Raw genomic sequence first — 18,148 nt, 5'->3', positions numbered from 1 at the left:
CCAATTTGTGTTATTTTCTGTGTGAACTTTTGAACCATCTTGCTGCAATCAACAATTGTGTTCATCTACTGGTAGTTATGAAATCAATTAAAATTTAATGGTAGTGTTCAGATATTACTGTTTTCATGTCAGATATTCTCTTTTTAGACATTGTGTACTACAAACTTCTATTTTTCTGAATGTAATGTTGTCTTGTGGAAGGCGTAAAGATTCTCTGAACTTCAATATTAGTTGTTCTGGCAGTTATACAGATCTGTATCTACGTGGCTATATGAAAAATATAGCCACATAGATGAAACCATGTCTCATTACTAAAGAAAACGTTGTGCAAGCTTCAAATATTGCAGCAAACAAAACATATGAACCATTTTCAATAATTTTATCTTTTTCTGTGATCTGGTTATAGCAATTTCTGAATGAAGTGTATGACAGTAAAGAAGTAAATTTGATTTCTTTGTGGCTTTGCAGACACTCCCTTTTGATATTCCAATCTATTGAGACTTTTGAGGTGACTGTTCAGAAGCACAGACATGTTCTAAAGATTCATCATTTAAAACTGTTAATCAAACGGACCATTTACGTTCATCTACAATACTGGTTTCTCTAAAACTAGTGACTATGCGTGAAATTACTGACTTATTGGGAACATTTGATAAAGGAAAAACTACAGTGATTTAAAATAAAAGATTAAAAGCTACACGATTGTGATTTAAAATAGCTCTCAAGAATAAATATATGTTGAAAATGTTTGATAATCTTTTTATAGCAGACCTGCCATTAACAAATAAGATAGGGAGAAATTTTTTGTGTTTACATTATTGCAAAAATTAAACATTACCATCCTACCCATTAGTCCCAAGGTGAAAGAAAATTTCCCATTCATTCGATTAATGAATTTAGTGTTTCATAACTTTACGCCCACTCCATATATGACCACTCTTTAGAGGAGGAAAATAAGATTCACCAATTTTGAGCCATTTTCTCTGATCCTTAGATAATTTTCAGTCTTAATTTTTAATTATAACTTAAAATAAAATATTCTTATATAGTAATTAATAAATTATATAAAATGATATAATTTATGTATTATTAATAATTAATTATTAAGATTAAATATTAATTAATTAATAAAATACAAGTATTATTAATGCAATAGTAATATTTTATGTTGGATAACAGACTGAGTATGGTTAAATTTTATCATCTCAGCTTCGACCAAAAAATGTAAAACATAACCAATAAAACAATTTGAAACCTCTCTTAATATGATACCAAGCAATTGCCCAATCCAATAATTTATTTTTTAATTAAAAACTTGTAAATATGTAATTATTTATTTATTATTTTTTCTGTAACTAATAGGCCTAAGCCTAATTTCAGTTTCCCAACTTTTTTTTAATATGAGAAATAAGTTTTGTAGTATATGAAAAAATGGCAAGCCTAAATGTGATTTAAAATCAGTACTTTCTGGATGAAGGGTAGTTACTACTACAGCCACGAATATGTAAGGAGAATTGCTTTATCATTATTGCAGATAATTTCGAGTATTTTTTTATATTTTTTATCTTATGCATGTTAAAAATTAAATGTTCTACCATATTAGGTAAATTTGAATTTCCATTTTTAAAGGTAATAGGTTTAGAGAAATGTCTGAATAATCAATTTTTTTTTTTTACTGTCATATGTCATGTTAGCTACAACCATTATAGTTTAAGCATGTAATTTATATACTTGAAAGATTTACAGTGAAACTGCTCTATTATTTATTTATTCACATAAAAGTGTAAATTACACACATTAGCGGTTACTATTTTTTTTTTTTTTTTTTTTTTTTTTTTTTTTTTACTTTATGAGTTTTCTCTCTTTGAAAATATAATTAGTACTTTTTAATATAGAATGTAAAAATGATGAGTTAATATGACTTACCTCTAATTTTTTTTTTGTGCTAATTTTGTAAAAAAAATTCCATTTTGTTTTTATTATACCTGTATTATTTGATTATTTTACCACCATTATCTACTTTATATAATATCAACAAGTTTATATGTTCACCTAAGCCCACATCTAGTAACATTTTCCAAAAATTCAAAAACCTAACTTACGAATATGGTCTGTATTAAATTAACAAAGTGCTCCTGTCCACAAACATGCTCAACATATGAACAGTTCATAAGAAAATACATAAACTGTAACGCATGCATAAACAAAACAACACACATCTCATTTACAAGATAATTAATATCAGCGTAACTCACAACTTAATATGAACATTATCTAATTTAACAAATTTCTAATACCCTAGTAGTGCAAACACTCTCCAATCTTATAAGCAAACTTAAATTAAATAAAATAGAAAAACATATTTCTGAAGTAATAAAATTAATTAATAAAGAACAAATTACTAAAAATTTAAAAAAATGTTATACATAAACTTGATGGCTTTCCTATGAGTTGTAGCAGAAATCTATTTGTAATTTATAAAACAATCACCCACTCTAACAAACAACAAATCTCCCAAAAAAATAAAATAAATTGGTGCACAATTTTCTGACAATCATCTAATTGTATGAACAAAGTATAACAATTAACATAAAAGAAAGTATGGTGTAAATTAAACTTTCAGCTGAATATGATCATATTGAAGAAATATATTTTCTTGATGTTACCTGTACAAAAGCAATTAACAAAATTACTCTTTCAAAATATGGAGAAAACCAGTACTGATTTATAATATCTGAACATAAAATATCAGCTTTTAGAAATGCGATGAACCGACTAAACAACACATTCATATTATCTAAAAATTATACAGTAAAATTCAAAATGTTTAAATACTTAGTGCATGCAAACTGATATAACAATAAAGTTACTTGCTCATTCCTACATAAAATTAATACAAATAAAAATAATTTTAAAAAATCATACACCCACAGACAATTCATAGAAAGTAGATGAAAAATTTAAAAAAAAATCTGAATACAATGTAGCATTTAGTAAAAACCTTATACAGTAAATGCAGTCATTAAACAAACATATTGTTCAAGGAATATACTAATTGCTTAACATTCTGCATTGAACAAACAGGATACAGCTTCCAACCTAAAATATGATCAACATTTAAAAGTACTTACTGTAGCTCTTAAGACATTAATTAATCACTTTACACACTTTGAAAACCCAATAAATGCCAATCTCTGTGGCACAGTAGTAGGTCTCTCTGTTTTCATTCAGAGGTCTAGGTTCAAATCCCAGTCAGGCATATCATTTTTCACACACTACAAAATTCCATTTCTATATTATATTCCACACACAAGCTTCAAGCCTTTGAGGCGATATCATCAAGCCCACCCTAAAAAAAATATGCATACCAGGTACATAGAAAGAACACAGCTGCTGAAGTTCTTAAATAGAACAAATTACATAGATGATCCACGTGTGATCACTGTTTTGGAACTTCTGAACATAAAAATATATATATAGTTTTGATCATTCTTTTCATTTATTATAATCTCATGTTATCTAGATTTGGGAAAGAATTATTCAGGTTTGTGGGTTAAATAAATAACAAACAGTCATAGTGAATGTATTAAACTTTAGTGTCAGTTTGATTTTCAGTATAATTTTTAAAAAAATACATGATCATTATATGACAGAAAAATTAGCGTCATCAAGAATAACTAAAATTTAATTATTAAAAACAAGCTGTGATAAACAAATTTCTACTTCATAATTATGCTAGAAATTTTGTCATTTTTAAATCATTTTGTTGTTTGCACAATTCTAATTATTTATTTACTGTGCATTAATTTTTTTATAATTATTTATAAATTCACAGCCGTTTATATTATCATTGTACTATTATTATATTATTCATTGTTGTTCTTTTTATTAAGAACAACAGTGGACACACATAATCTGAATGCTGAGTATTTACTGATATAGGTAAAATTATATAAATAAATTGATCATTTATTTTGATTGTTGCATAATAATATATTATATAGAATATGTCCAAAGTGGGTAGGTTATGCTACTTGAATAAAAGAAGGATTTGCAGTGTTTACCTGGATGGAAAGGGAAACTGTGATAAAACCAAATCAAGGGAAACTGATAAAACCACAATCAGAGCTACATTACAAAAAAAACAAAAATGTAAAATAAAAAAAAAATAGATGTGATTAAAGTCATATTAATTATTTAAAATAATGGTAGAGGTGGATATTATGCTATTTTTTATACCAGAATCAGTTTACATGATTATGCTTTTCGGCACCAAACAATGATTCATTTTTGTTTTAATTTAATCTCTCAGCTTGTTAAAGCTGGATTGTAAACAACTTTATACATTTATGGTCTGGTTACACAGTTGTTTGATTTACTCCTATTACAGGGAGTATATATCTTTCAAATAAGAGGATATGAAAGTATAAATAAAATGTCAGTAGTCAAATGCTTGTTTAATGACCCATTAAACAGCACAATGCTGAGTTGATTGTCTTTTACTCAGGTAGTTGCCTTTTGTTAGCATTTAGTAGCTAATGACCTTAGTAATTGATGTCAAATATAATTAACAAAACACATTAAAATATTACACAAGCAGAATAGTTTACACTTAACAGAAAATTTTAATTTCCCTCCAGTTAATACACATTTGAGGTCTCTCATTTCAATTCACTTATACGATATTAGTACTTTACAGAATAGTTACCGGAAAATCAGGATTTGAAGATTTGTCTGTCATAGCTACAATTCCTACTGATAAATTAACACGCATTGCATATGCACTAACTACACTAAAAAATGTAAGAAGTGCTTGACCATGTCTTGTACCAAATCTTCCACCTGCAAAAAAAAAAGTAGTCCGTTATTAATATATATAATCTACTTTTATTCTGAATGTACAATCTAAACTGAATAAATGATAAACATGTAACACTATTATTCAATACAAAAAAGAACAAAATAATAATTGAAAAATAAAATAAATTTTTTTCATAAATACTTGTAGGTCACTTTTTAAGCTATAAGATGACTTGTAAGCCTTCTGTCATTTTATTTAAGATAACATCTTGAAAAAATCAATCCCTTCAAAATACTGTCCATTAGATGATATGCACTTGTGCCAAAGGATTTTCCACTGTTAAAAAAAATTTTTATATTCTTCTGAATAATGCTATAAAGTGTCTCCATTTTTTTTTCTTAACCTCTTCTATGTACTGAAAATGCTTTCCCTTTAAGTTTTTCTTCATTCTTGGGAATAAGAAGAAGTCACAAGGGGCTAGGGCAGGTGCATAAGGGGAGTGAGAATCCATTTTCATCAAAAACTGGTTGATTTTCAACGCTGTGGGGGCAGGTGTGTTGTCATATTGAAGCAAGCAGCCAGTTCTCTGAGCACCACAATTCAGGTAATTTTTTTCTCACTCTCTGACACAATTGCTTCAGCACTTGCAGATTGAATTTGGTTCACTGAAGTGTCGTGAGAAATAAATTCAACATGAACGACTTCTTTGATGTCGAAGAAACAAACCATCATGGATTTCACATTTGATTTCACTTGCTGTGCTTTTTTTTAGGAGATGAAGCTGTCTTACACTGGCTGAACTGCTGTTTTGTTTTAGGGTCATAGCCATAACACTAAGATTCATCCCCTGTTATGACTTTTATCAAGAAATCCAAGTCAGTTTGTGTCTGTTCTTTTTTATTTCCTGGCACACTCTCAGAAGGTTCTCCCACTGGTCATCAGAAAGCAGTTGTGGAACAAACTATAAATCTTCTAGGGGTTCATCTTCAACTGATACTTAGTCAGTTCTGAACCGGGCAAACCACTCATAAAATCTTACTTGGCTTAGAGCTTCCGACCCATAAGATTCCTGCAGTATTGTAACAGTTTCTGTCGCTGTTTTCAGAAATAGAATTTGATGTTGGTGTGTTGCTCTTTGAAATTTCCCATTGCAAAATCGCCAAGACCATTAGAAGGAACTTAAGAAAATATTCACTCTATCCACTATGGTGGTTTCTCAAGAATGATACCTGGTCAACTGAGCAGGGAGAGTGTCTAGTAAACATACCTATTAAGAGAGAGCAGTACTGCCAACCCACTTGCCTACACAAGGTAATTTTTGTTTTTTTTTTGATACCTCCTTTTATGTTTGTGATTTCTTTCATCTTACATCAGTTGTTTGATTTACCCTATGCAATACAGATTTTTATTTGTAAATTTTTACTTCCTTATACGACGTAAAAAAAGTATTGTGATCACAAAAAATTTCGGTTTTCAGATTTCAATGGAAATATCCATTTTGACCATCCCTGAACTCATTTTGACTAGCTTCGGTGTGACGTCTGTACGTATGTATGTATGTATCTCACATAACTCAAAAATAATTAACCGTAGGATGTTGAAATTCTGAATTTAGGATTGCTGTAACATCTAGTAGATGTTACAGCAATCCTAAATTCACCTGCACCTCCCCTTTTGATTGCAATTGACTGAACCAAAAGTGTTAGAAAAAGTGCAATATACCAAAAAATTTGGATTTTGGACTTTTTCTTACCTGCAGTAATAAGCCCTCACTGAAATCTTTTTATATAAGTGGATATATAAGTGGTACTTATTTTCATTGGTTTCAGAGTTGTAGCCAAATAATAGTTTAGTTAATGAAATATTGGGATCGTACAAGGGATGGCACATCGGTTCAAATCAGACTTCATCTCTTTTTTTTTTTAATTTAAATATATTGATTTATTAATAATTATTTATAAAAAAAATTTACCATAACTAATAATTCAGTATTAACAATAAAAAAAAAAAATCAGAAATTATTAGTGAAATAAAATGTACTTTTAAATATGTTTACATGTAATTTAAAAGGAATTATTACATGTGTAAAAGTAATATATTGGGTGAAACATCTGATTATTTAATACTAATTGAAAATTATAATTTAGAATTGTACTATTTTTGGATTTTCTAGTTTAATTTTTGTTTAATCTATTTAATTATACTGGAATTTCTGTTTAATTTTATCTACATTAAAGTTAACTAGAGAGTGACTGAAAAATAAACCCTCACAAAAACAACATACAAACTCAGGCATACATGCCTGATCTTTAATAAATTGCAATAAATTAAATATATTGATGTGTTAATAATTATTAACTCGTGATTGTAAAAAAAAATTACAATAAATAATTATTCAATAATAACAATAAAAAAAAAGAATATGAGAAAAAATCAGAAGTTATTACTAAAATAAAATTTTATGCACTTTTAAAAATGTGTATATGTAATTTAATAGGCATTATTACATATGTGTATTTGTAATAGAGTTGGTGAAACATCTGGTTATTTATTAGTAACTGGAAATTATAATTTAAAATCGTATTATTTTTGGATTTCTAGTTTAATTTTATTTAATTATTCTGGAATTTCTGTTTAATTTTATCTACATTAAAGTTAACTACAGAGTGACTGAAAAATAGACCCTCACAAGAACAACATGTACACTGAGGCATACATGCCCAATCTTTAATAAATTGCAAAAAGTGTTAACTTTTAGTTCATTATTCCTCTGCTATTGTCGGACAATATTCTCCGTAAGTAGGAGTTGATAATTTCGTTTATTTGTTTTTTGTTGCCAATCATTTAATCGCTCTTTGATTTTTTGATTTGATATAATTCTTCTGATCTTAATTTGTGTACAGGTTCTATAGTTTTCAAATTTTCTCTCTCTTTGTATTCGTCATCCGTTCTTAATCTTTTTATTCTTTCCTTGATCTTCTTCTCTCGTCGAGTAAAGATTTATTGCAGTACTCGTTCGATGCACTTATCGTCCTATTTAAGTCATCATTAGCATATACGCAGAATAATGTTAAAAGTTAATTACTTACAGTTAATCTACACCAATTGTAATAATGTTAATTGTATAAATAAAGGTTGCGACGATCTTCTCGCACTTTGTTGTCACCTCCTGCAGGTGGGCGGTGAACAGCCCCGATCTATAAATCCAAAAACCCATGTACTTGGCTCTACGCTGATCCACCACCCGAACCCCATCGACCTCTCTCTCAATTTGCCTCAACCTGCGTCTTCCCACGACAACTACTACCGCTGTTTTGTGAGGGACAAACCTCATTCCGTTCTTACGTAGGCAGCCGCTGATCCTTGCTACCGCCACATTAGCTGCGCCTTCCACCTCCCCTTCCATATGGTCGGCAACTAACAACTTTACATACTAGGTGTACGAAATCGTTCTGTCGACGTGAAAAACCAAGAATATTGGATAGAAAAAGAGTAGATTGTTGATAGTCGATAACCAAACCCGGATTGATAGATGGTATCCAAATCCTGATCGGTCGTAGCGTACCAATAGTGAAACAAGCTTGACAAAATTCAAAATGAGCTAGGCAAGACTATGGTATCTCACTGGTTGGCAGATGTAGTACATGATAGGTTGGACGTGTTATAGTGCACGAACTAAATGAGGACGTATGCATTGGCAAAGTGCCTTTTACTCGTTGATAACGTCGTTCAAATACCAAAGAAATGAAAAGTTGCGGGAGAATAATGAAAATACCTGAGATTTGTACGGAAACCGTTGCTTAACAAAGAGCACGAGCGTTTTAAACTCTCTCAAAGAATATTTAATAGAGACAGATGTCAATTATTCGGCGAGAAATAATATATAAAAATTATAGACGATATGTTATCAAACAGTTACTTTCGTGCGGCAAATGACTTAACCGCAACTAAAGATTAGGCATATCAGATACATTTGAATTTGTGTAGTAGTAATAGTAATAATAATAATAATACATTTTTGCATAATAAAATTTTGTAACTCCGTAAAAATAAGTTTCATTGAGAACCAAAACTGTGTAATTGAGTTTAGACTTGTAAGTATTTGTATGATTTACCCTACGTAAAAAATATCTGACTAATTAATTTTGCAAGAATTTTCTTTTTGCGTTTGCAGTCTTGCTCAAATAATGCGCCATTGAATTAACCACAATAAAAATGATCGCCACTAAGATGCAATATTATTTATTAACTTTAGTAACTGCTTCGTACAGTAGCAATAACTTCCCGATTTAAGCTGTTTCTTTCTAATGTTCTGCATTAATATAATAAACGAATATTTTAAGTATGTTCTTGCTATTTTGTGTTATATCTAATTTTTATTAGGTCGTTATAGCAGGAAATATTGTCATCAGTTGATATTTGCCTACAGGACATGGATATTATCTTTTCTGTTAGATAACACTTAAGACTATTATTATATATTATGTTATACAATAGGTTAAATAAACATTTTTCTGTTGCTGGTTTAAAACTTCTATCATTGCTACCGTTTATAAAAAAAACCCTTAAGGCTATTATTATAAATTATACAATAGGTTCAATAACACATTTTTCTGTTTCTGGTTTCTACCGTATATAAAAAGAAAACGTTTTTCTACTATGTAAACGTACTTTAAGCGTTAAAGGTTAACATAGAAAAGAAAGCTTGTATCAGTTTTTGTTTTAACAACGTAAATGTGTTGTAGTTCATTCTTAAAGTGTAAATTCATTAACTAATAGTACTAAAGCAAAATAGCTCCTTCTGCTGAATAGTCTGCCATTCAAGTAAGTCCGGATATTAGCTAGAAGTGGCGGTTATTTCATTACTAGATATAAAGAATTTTGGTTTACGCTGTTCTCAAGCTGTTGTGAATAACAAATTTCATAAGGTGTAGGATGTAAATGTCAAAGTAACGAAATGATGTTACATAATTAAAAATTCATGTTTTGTACAGATTTATTGCGGCAGCAGCAGAATTGATAATTTGGGAGCAAATGTCATATCAATTGAAAGGTTAGAATATATGAAACTGCATATTCATAAAACGACAGTCGCTGTAAATAAGTTAATGAGTGTAATTTTGAAATCTTGGTTGTATTAAATTAAGAAAAGTGATAAAAGATTTAAATGTATTTCTTATTCGTATGTTGTTTAAAGTATGCAGAAGTTGAAAGTTAAAAAGAGGTTAAGATGTGTACAGTACATATAATTTCGGCTGCATGCTCACGTGAAGAAGCCTTTATTATTGTTTACTCTGGTAAATATAATACATTTTTCTTATTATTTTACAGGTTTATATTATGTCTTTTATGATTTGCTGTGTATACAAATCGTACTTATTTTAGTATTCAAGATATGATTTTTATTACAAGAGTCAATAGCTCAACCATGAATTTGTGTATTCACAATTGCCCCTTTTTTATTATGAATTGTTCAGTTTTGGTATATTTTTATTTCACGATTGTTTGTAATTGTAGTTTAGTGATTTATTTATTACATAGTTAATTTTAATAATCATATGCAAGTACAATGCTGAATATTAAGTTTTATTTATTGAAAAACTTATTGTTTTATAATTAATATGTTGTTAGTAATTCTGCAGTGTATATTTGATGAATGACCAATTTTGGCAATATTTCTTCTAATGGGAAAGGGTCTGACTTCACTCTTTGTCAGTGTACTGTAATCATAAAGAAAGTAACTGTAATTAGATGCAAAGCCACAGGACATAGTGAAAGTATATATTTTTAACATCATCACATGTAAATAATTCGGTATGACTAGTAAACTGACAGGAAGTTCCTTATTTAGAGCTCATAAACCCCAAAATGTAAAGTAATGTTGGATATAATGGCACAAAATATTGGTGTTTGTCTACATTTGGTAATTAAACAGTCCTAGGGTCTTTCAAATTGGCTATATTTTTAATAAAATCTTACAGAATTCTGTGGCGGAGTGGTAGCATTTCAGACTATCATCTGGAGATCCTGGGTTTGAATCCCGGACAGGCATGGCATTTTTCATGCTTTAAAAATTTTCATTCTCATAAGGCAAAATGACCAAAGCAGTCTATACTCGCCACCTCAACAAAATCATTAGTAACTCCAGGTCTCTATTCTGTTGTTGAATTCTAATTAATACCAGATCCTGGCATTGCAGTCTAACAAAGCAGCAAGCTTCTTTATATGCTTGTATATATTAAGCGTCATATGCCTGTCTATGTAGTATTCTGTTGTGAATAAGGACTGTAACTGTATACAGATTCCAAATTAAGGAAGCCGCTCTAAATATTTGAAGGCATCAGTCATGGGACTAATTATTATTTTTATATTTTTTCATTTTGTTGGTTTAATTTCTGGTATATTTATGATTAAATTATAATTCTGCCTATTTAGTGAGTAGCATTCATAATTTGCAGTGGTTTTCTTATTAGATATAAATTATATTGTTTCTTAATACAGTGTTGAGTTTTTTATTAATATGTTGTAAAAATAAAATAAATCGTGGCATTACCTCTTGAATTTGTGGTTTTTTTTAATAAATGTCTTCTTAATTTACACTACCCTATTTTAATTTATTAAATTTATCTATTTGTTTACTGTATGTATTAGGACTCAGTGAGCCAAAATATGTCATGAAATTTTTGCTCTGTCAATAAAAATATATTTGCTTCAGTAATATATCTTTGTTCAATATAAAGGTATGATTAGTAATTTAATATTTTTATTCATTTTATCAATACTATTCGTAAATTATATACGTATTTTATTAGTTTTTTCTGTTTGAATTATTTTCTGAAAAAAAAAAATTGTGTTCAAAACAGATTGCATTAATAGATTTTATTATTAAGAGATGGTGAGTAGAATTTTATACTGTTTTCATTATAAATTTATTAATGGTATTAATGTAAAAAATGGATTTATAAAATATATATCTTTACAAATGATTACTCATTTTCAATGTAATCCACATTTTATAAATAATGTAGGTCACGATTTTTAATATTAATTTGTTTGATCAGCTCTTAGTATTATTATTCTTGTTTTTTTTTATAATTGTTTGTAAATCTTTTTATTGTTTATAAGCAATTATGGATTATCTAAAAACAATAATGTTATTGCGAATTAATAAAGTAGCGTTAGCTATATAACTTTGATTTAGGTTAAGTATGACTTAAAGTGATACTTAAGTGATATGAACTTATGTCTTACTTAATTTCGTTTTATTATTTATTTATTAATATTTAAAATTATTTTTTGTATAGACTGTTTTGATCATTAAGACATGTATGGTGTATCATGACACACCATTTGTATGCTCTTTCCTATCCTATAAGTAAGTCTTTATTCTAACATCAGTAAATATATATTATATTTTCCCAACTGAATGAAAGATATTCTTCTTTTTTTTTTTGTCTTCAGTCATTTGACTGGTTTGATGCAGCTCTCCAAGATTCCCTATCTAGTGCTAGTCGTTTCATTTCAGTATACCCTCTACATCCTACATCCCCAACAATTTGTTTTACATACTCCAAACGTGGCCTGCCTACACAATTTTTCCCTTCTACCTGTCCTTCCAATATTAAAGCGACTATTCCAGGATGCCTTAGTATGTGGCCTATAAGTCTGTCTCTTCTTTTAACTATATTTTTCCAAATGCTACTTTCTTCATCTATTTGCCGCAATACCTCTTCATTTGTCACTTTATCCACCCATCTAATTTTTAACATTCTCCTATAGCACCACATTTCAAAAGCTTCTAATCTTTTCTTCTCAGATACTCCGATTGTCCAAGTTTCACTTCCATATAAAGCGACACTCCAAACATACACTTTCAAAAGTCTTTTCCTGACATTTAAATTCATTTTTGATGTAAACAAATTATATTTCTTACTGAAGGCTCGTTTAGCTTGTGCTATTCGGCATTTTATATCGCTCCTGCTTCGTCCATCTTTAGTAATTTTACTTCCCATATAACAAAATTCTTCTACCTCCATAATCTTTTCTTCTCCTATTTTCACATTCAGTGGTCCATCTTTGTTATTTCTACTACATTTCATTACTTTTGTTTTGTTCTTGTTTATTTTCATGCGATAGTTTTTGCGTAGGACTTCATCTATGCCGTTCATTGTTTCTTCTAAATCCTTTTTACTCTCGGTTAGAATTACTATATCATCAGCAAATCGTAGCATCTTTATCTTTTCACCTTGTACTGTTACTCCGAATCTAAATTTTTCTTTAACATCATTAACTGCTAGTTCCATGTAAAGATTAAAAAGTAACGGCGATAGGGAACATCCTTGTCGGACTCCCTTTCTTATTAGGGCTTCTTTCTTATGTTCTTCAATTGTTATTGTTGCTGTTTGGTTCCTGTACATGTTAGCAATTGTTCTTCTATCTCTGTATTTGAACCCTAATTTTTTTAAAATGCTGAACATTTTATTCCAGTCTACGTTATCGAAAGCCTTTTCTAGGTCTATAAACGCCAAGTATGTTGGTTTGTTTTTCTTTAATCTTCCTTCTACTATTAATCTGAGGCCTAAAATTGCTTCCCTTGTCCCTATACTTTTCCTGAAACCAAATTGGTCTTCTCGTAACACTTCTTCCACTCTCCTCTCAATTCTTCTGTATAAAATTCTAGTTAAGATTTTTGATGCATGACTAGTTAAACTAATTGTTCTGTATTCTTCACATTTATCTGCCCCTGCTTTCTTTGGTATCATAACTATAACACTTTTTTTGAAGTCTGATGGAAATTCCCCATTTTCATAAATATTACACACCAGTTTGTATAATCTATCAATCGCTTCCTCACCTGCACTGCGCAGTAATTCTACAGGTATTCCGTCTATTCCAGGAGCCTTTCTGCCATTTAAATCTTTTAATGCTCTCTTAAATTCAGATCTCAGTATTGTTTCTCCCATTTCATCCTCCTCAACTTCCTCTTCTTCCTCTATAACACCATTTTCTAATTCATTTCCTCTGTATAACTCTTCAATATATTCCACCCATCTATCGACTTTACCTTTCGTATTATATATTGGTGTACCATCTTTGTTTAACACATTATTACATTTTAATTTATGTACCCCAAAATTTTCCTTAACTTTCCTGTATGCTCCGTCTATTTTACCAATGTTCATTTCTCTTTCCACTTCTGAACACTTTTCTTTAATCCACTCTTCTTTCACCAGTTTGCACTTCCTGTTTATAGCATTTCTTAATTGCCGATAGTTCCTTCTTCATCACTAGCATTCTTATATTTTCTACGTTCATCCATCAGCTGCAATATATCGTCTGAAACCCAAGGTTTTCTACCAGTTCTCTTTATTCTGCCTAAGTTTGCTTCTACTGATTTAAGAATTTCCTTTTTAACATTCTCCCATTCTTCTTCTACATTTTCTACCTTATCTTTTTTACTCAGACCTCTTGCGATGTCCTCCTCAAAAATCTTCTTTACCTCCTCTTCCTCAAGCTTCTCTAAATTCCACCGATTCATCTGACACCTTTTCTTCAGGTTTTTAAACCCCAATCTACATTTCATTATCACCAAATTATGGTCGCTATCAATGTCTGCTCCAGGGTAAGTTTTGCAGTCAACGAGTTGATTTCTAAATCTTTGCTTAACCATGATATAATCTGTCTGATACCTTGCAGTATCGCCTGGCTTTTTCCAAGTGTATATTCTTCTGTTATGATTTTTAAATTGGGTGTTGGCAATTACTAAATTATACTTCGTGCAAAACTCTATAAGTCGGTCCCCTCTTTCATTCCTTTTGCCCAGCCCGTATTCACCCACTATATTTCCTTCCTTGCCTTCTCCAATGCTTGCATTTCAATCTCCAACTATTATTAAATTTTCATCTCCTTTTACGTGTTTAATTGCTTCATCAATCTCTTCGTATACACACTCTACCTCATCATCATCATGGGCGCTTGTAGGCATATAGACGTTAACAATCGTTGTCGGTTTAGGTTTTGATTTTATCCTTATTACAATGATTCTATCGCTATGCGTTTTGAAATACTCCACTCTCCTCCCTATCTTCTTGTTCATCACGAAACCTACTCCTGCCTGCCCATTATTTGACGCTGAGTTAATTACTCTAAAATCACCTGACCAAAAGTCGCCTTCCTCTTCCCACCGAACCTCACTAATTCCTACTATATCCACATTTGTCCTACCCATTTCCCTTTTTAAATTTTCTAGCCTACCAACCTTTTTTAAGCTTCTAACATTCCACGCTCCGACTCGTAGAATGTTATTTTTTAATTTTCTGGTGACCCCTTCCTTAGTAGTCCCCACCCGGAGATCCGAACGGGGGACTATTTTACCTCCGGAATATTTTACCAAGGAAGGCGCCTCCATTATTGCTATGTGAAAATGCAGAGAGCCACATTTTCTTGGAAAAAAAGCAGCTGTAGTTTTCCATTGCTTTCAGCTGCGCAGTACTCAGAGGACTGAGTGATGTTGATACGGCCGTTTAAGTCGTCCTGACTCACGCCCCTAACAACTACTGAAAGAGCTGCTGCCCTCTTTCAGGAATCATTCCTTAGTCTGGCTCTCAACAGATACCTCTCCGATATGGTTGCACCTTCGGTCCAGCTACTCTGTATCCCTGAGCACTCAAGCCCCCTCACCAACGGCAAGGTCTCATGATTCATAGAGGAGGAGATATTCTATATAATGCTTTGTTTTTCATAGAAAAGAGTACATTTATTTTTTGCTTTAAATTATCTGTCTACCTTGAATCTTTCAAGTGGCTGGCCACAGTTACTTAGCAAGTTATTGTGGTAAAAAGTATGAAGGTTATTTGTATGGCTAAATATCTGTTGAATTTTAGTGGGTTTGGGGGTGATGTCCAGCAGTATTTTGTCTCCGTAAAGAAGGCAGTAGGGAAACCACGTGCTCCTTCCTTTTTATTACGGTATGCTTATAGTTCATAGGAATGGCTAAGCCATTTACATGCTGATGACAGGTGTTTCATATCAGGTTGTTTACAATATTAAGGTTATGGTAGCTTATTATGAATATATTCCAGTAATGTTGTATTGTTAAATAAAGGTATCTATTACTTAAATAGTTTTCTTTTGTTTTTTATGTATTATTCCTTTATGTTAATGTATATTTATTTCTAAATGCTATTGTTTGCATTATTAAAAACAGTTCAAATGGGTATTTCCTTCTTTACTGTGAGGATAGTTTTTTCAATTTTTTTAAAGGTGTAATTCTATTATACCATTTCTAATGGTGTTGACATAAATATTCAGGAGATTCATTGTGGTATTGTATCTTTTTTTTATAACTGTAATGATATAATACATTATTTTAATTATTTATTACAAAGAGCATCATTTGCAAAAAAACATAATATTTTTTTTTTTACATATACATCACATCATTGAACTATTGCTGAACAGGAGTGTGTACAGCCCTATCAGCAATACATAATTCAAACCTCTACTTCTTTTATGATCTCAAAAAGTGGGTATTGATTGAATTTTATCAATCACATGATTGTCAGGAAATTTGCTATCATCATTTCCCTATTAATATCTCAGTTGAGCTCAATGATAATCTGAAATAGCTAGTATTTAATGTAAAAATCTATATATCAAATCCTGATAAAATAAAATGTACGCTTCTAATAGTGTCTTTATCACAATAAGATTTTCAATTAAACATTTAAACACTGCTGATCTTGGTGGTAGAGTACCATCTTGGCCTTTCATCCTAATGCATGGCATTTTTCATTTACTACAAAATTCCATATTCTCACATACAAACTTGAAGCTTCTATTAATTAATCAAGCAATTATTTCATCAAGAAAAAAAATTACTTTGTTTTGTGATAAAGTAGTTGTAAATAGTTTAATTAAATGCACTAGTTAAACTATCTCTACTCTCTCTCTCTCACTCACTCTTTATACAGGATATTTTATTGTAATATTTTCAATATTATTAAATTATTGTAATTTAGTACATGATAAAGCTAATAAAATTATTCCATTTGAAATCATATTGAGTTATTCAAGTAAATCCCTCTAGGTACCATAGCAGTGTACAAAATTTCAGCTCAATATGGATTAACCTTTCCTGAGAAATAAATTTTTATGTTAAAAATACAAAATGGCAGATAATCAAATGTCTGTTAATCAAATTATTTAAAAAAAAAAAAAAATTAAACAACCTATTTGTAATAAATCGTTCCAGCATGCAATTATGGATTGGATGTAACATTCTCTGATGAGAATCCTAGAATCTACCCACATTTAAATCTTTACATGTGTTTTTCTTGAAAAGATTATTGGTTTAAATTAACAGTGTAATTATATTTTTATGTAATTAGTTAGATTGTGTATGAAGTGAATAATTAGGATTAAATTATATATTATTGAAAGACAATAATAGTTATTCTTTATTTTTTTTAACTGAATTCTATACTTACTGTTTTAGAAACTTCTAAATATCAGAAACTAAAAATATTATAAGTAAAAATATTGAAAATTTAAGTGCCAAAAAGACAAGAAACCCCTGTTGGAGCACTTACTTAGTAAGTCACTAAATAAGTATAGCTTATAACAGGATTTTTTAATGATTTTGAGAGGTTATAACTTTTTTATTAGTACAATACATAAGAAACTTCTTTATTTGCCATAAACATCTACAAAAAAACTGTAAGTTTTGAAAATTTGAGATTTTTATCACCAGCCCCTTCAGAGTTATATGAAGCCAAAATTTGAATTTAAAAAAAAAATTAGTTTTCAAAAATTCATAAAACTTTAGGGATAAGTATATCACCATTAATATTATTTACGGTAAAACTACTGACACATACCTACATATAAAAAAATAATAATTGAAACTGTGTATGCCATCCCTGCCTCTTGAAAAAAATTACCAAAAGTGAAATTTCACAGTTTTTCATGTTCAACTTTACTGGTAATTTTCTCATAGAAAAAGGAGAGATAAGTAAATAAATCACTAGACCAATCTTTTACCTTGAAAAAATATGAATAAATTACTTTTTGTTTCATCCTTCCATGACAAATAGTTTTTATGATATTTTTCATAAACCCTTACAATCACAAAATAGATGTGCGCACTGTAACAAAAGTGGCTGCCACAAGTAAAATGCTTAAATAAAAATTAAAAAAAAATACTTTAAGGAAACAATTGGGTAAGTTTCTTTCAGTTTTTTGAATTGGTCAAGCAACCAGCTTATGTTTTTTTGGGACACTTCAAATAGATTGACCCACTAGAATGGGATTTTTTGATGTTTTAGAGTGTTTTAAAATGCATTATGT

The 18,148-nt window shown here is 30.0% G+C and overlaps 1 protein-coding gene and 1 long non-coding RNA gene across 2 annotated transcripts in view; one reads left to right on the top strand and one right to left on the bottom strand.

The window, feature by feature from the left end:
• LOC142323756 (putative inorganic phosphate cotransporter) overlaps positions 1-18,148 on the bottom strand; it is an 80,270-nt gene that overhangs the window by 27,588 nt on the left and 34,534 nt on the right. Inside the window, exon 2 of the mRNA XM_075363936.1 lies at positions 4,709-4,842. Within this exon, the coding sequence (XP_075220051.1) occupies positions 4,709-4,842 (134 nt within the window). The remainder of the gene's footprint in view (positions 1-4,708; positions 4,843-18,148) is intronic.
• Positions 9,510-18,148, top strand: part of LOC142323757 (uncharacterized) — a 77,450-nt gene continuing 68,811 nt past the window's right edge. The window contains exon 1 of the long non-coding RNA XR_012756160.1: positions 9,510-10,098. This is a non-coding gene — a long non-coding RNA (uncharacterized LOC142323757). The remainder of the gene's footprint in view (positions 10,099-18,148) is intronic.

The sequence above is a fragment of the Lycorma delicatula genome, chromosome 4 (assembly GCF_047948215.1).
Source record: "Lycorma delicatula isolate Av1 chromosome 4, ASM4794821v1, whole genome shotgun sequence".
NCBI lineage: Eukaryota > Metazoa > Arthropoda > Insecta > Hemiptera > Fulgoridae > Lycorma > Lycorma delicatula.
The sequence above is the reverse complement of the archived record's forward strand: the minus strand, read 5'-3'. Positions and strand labels throughout refer to the sequence as shown.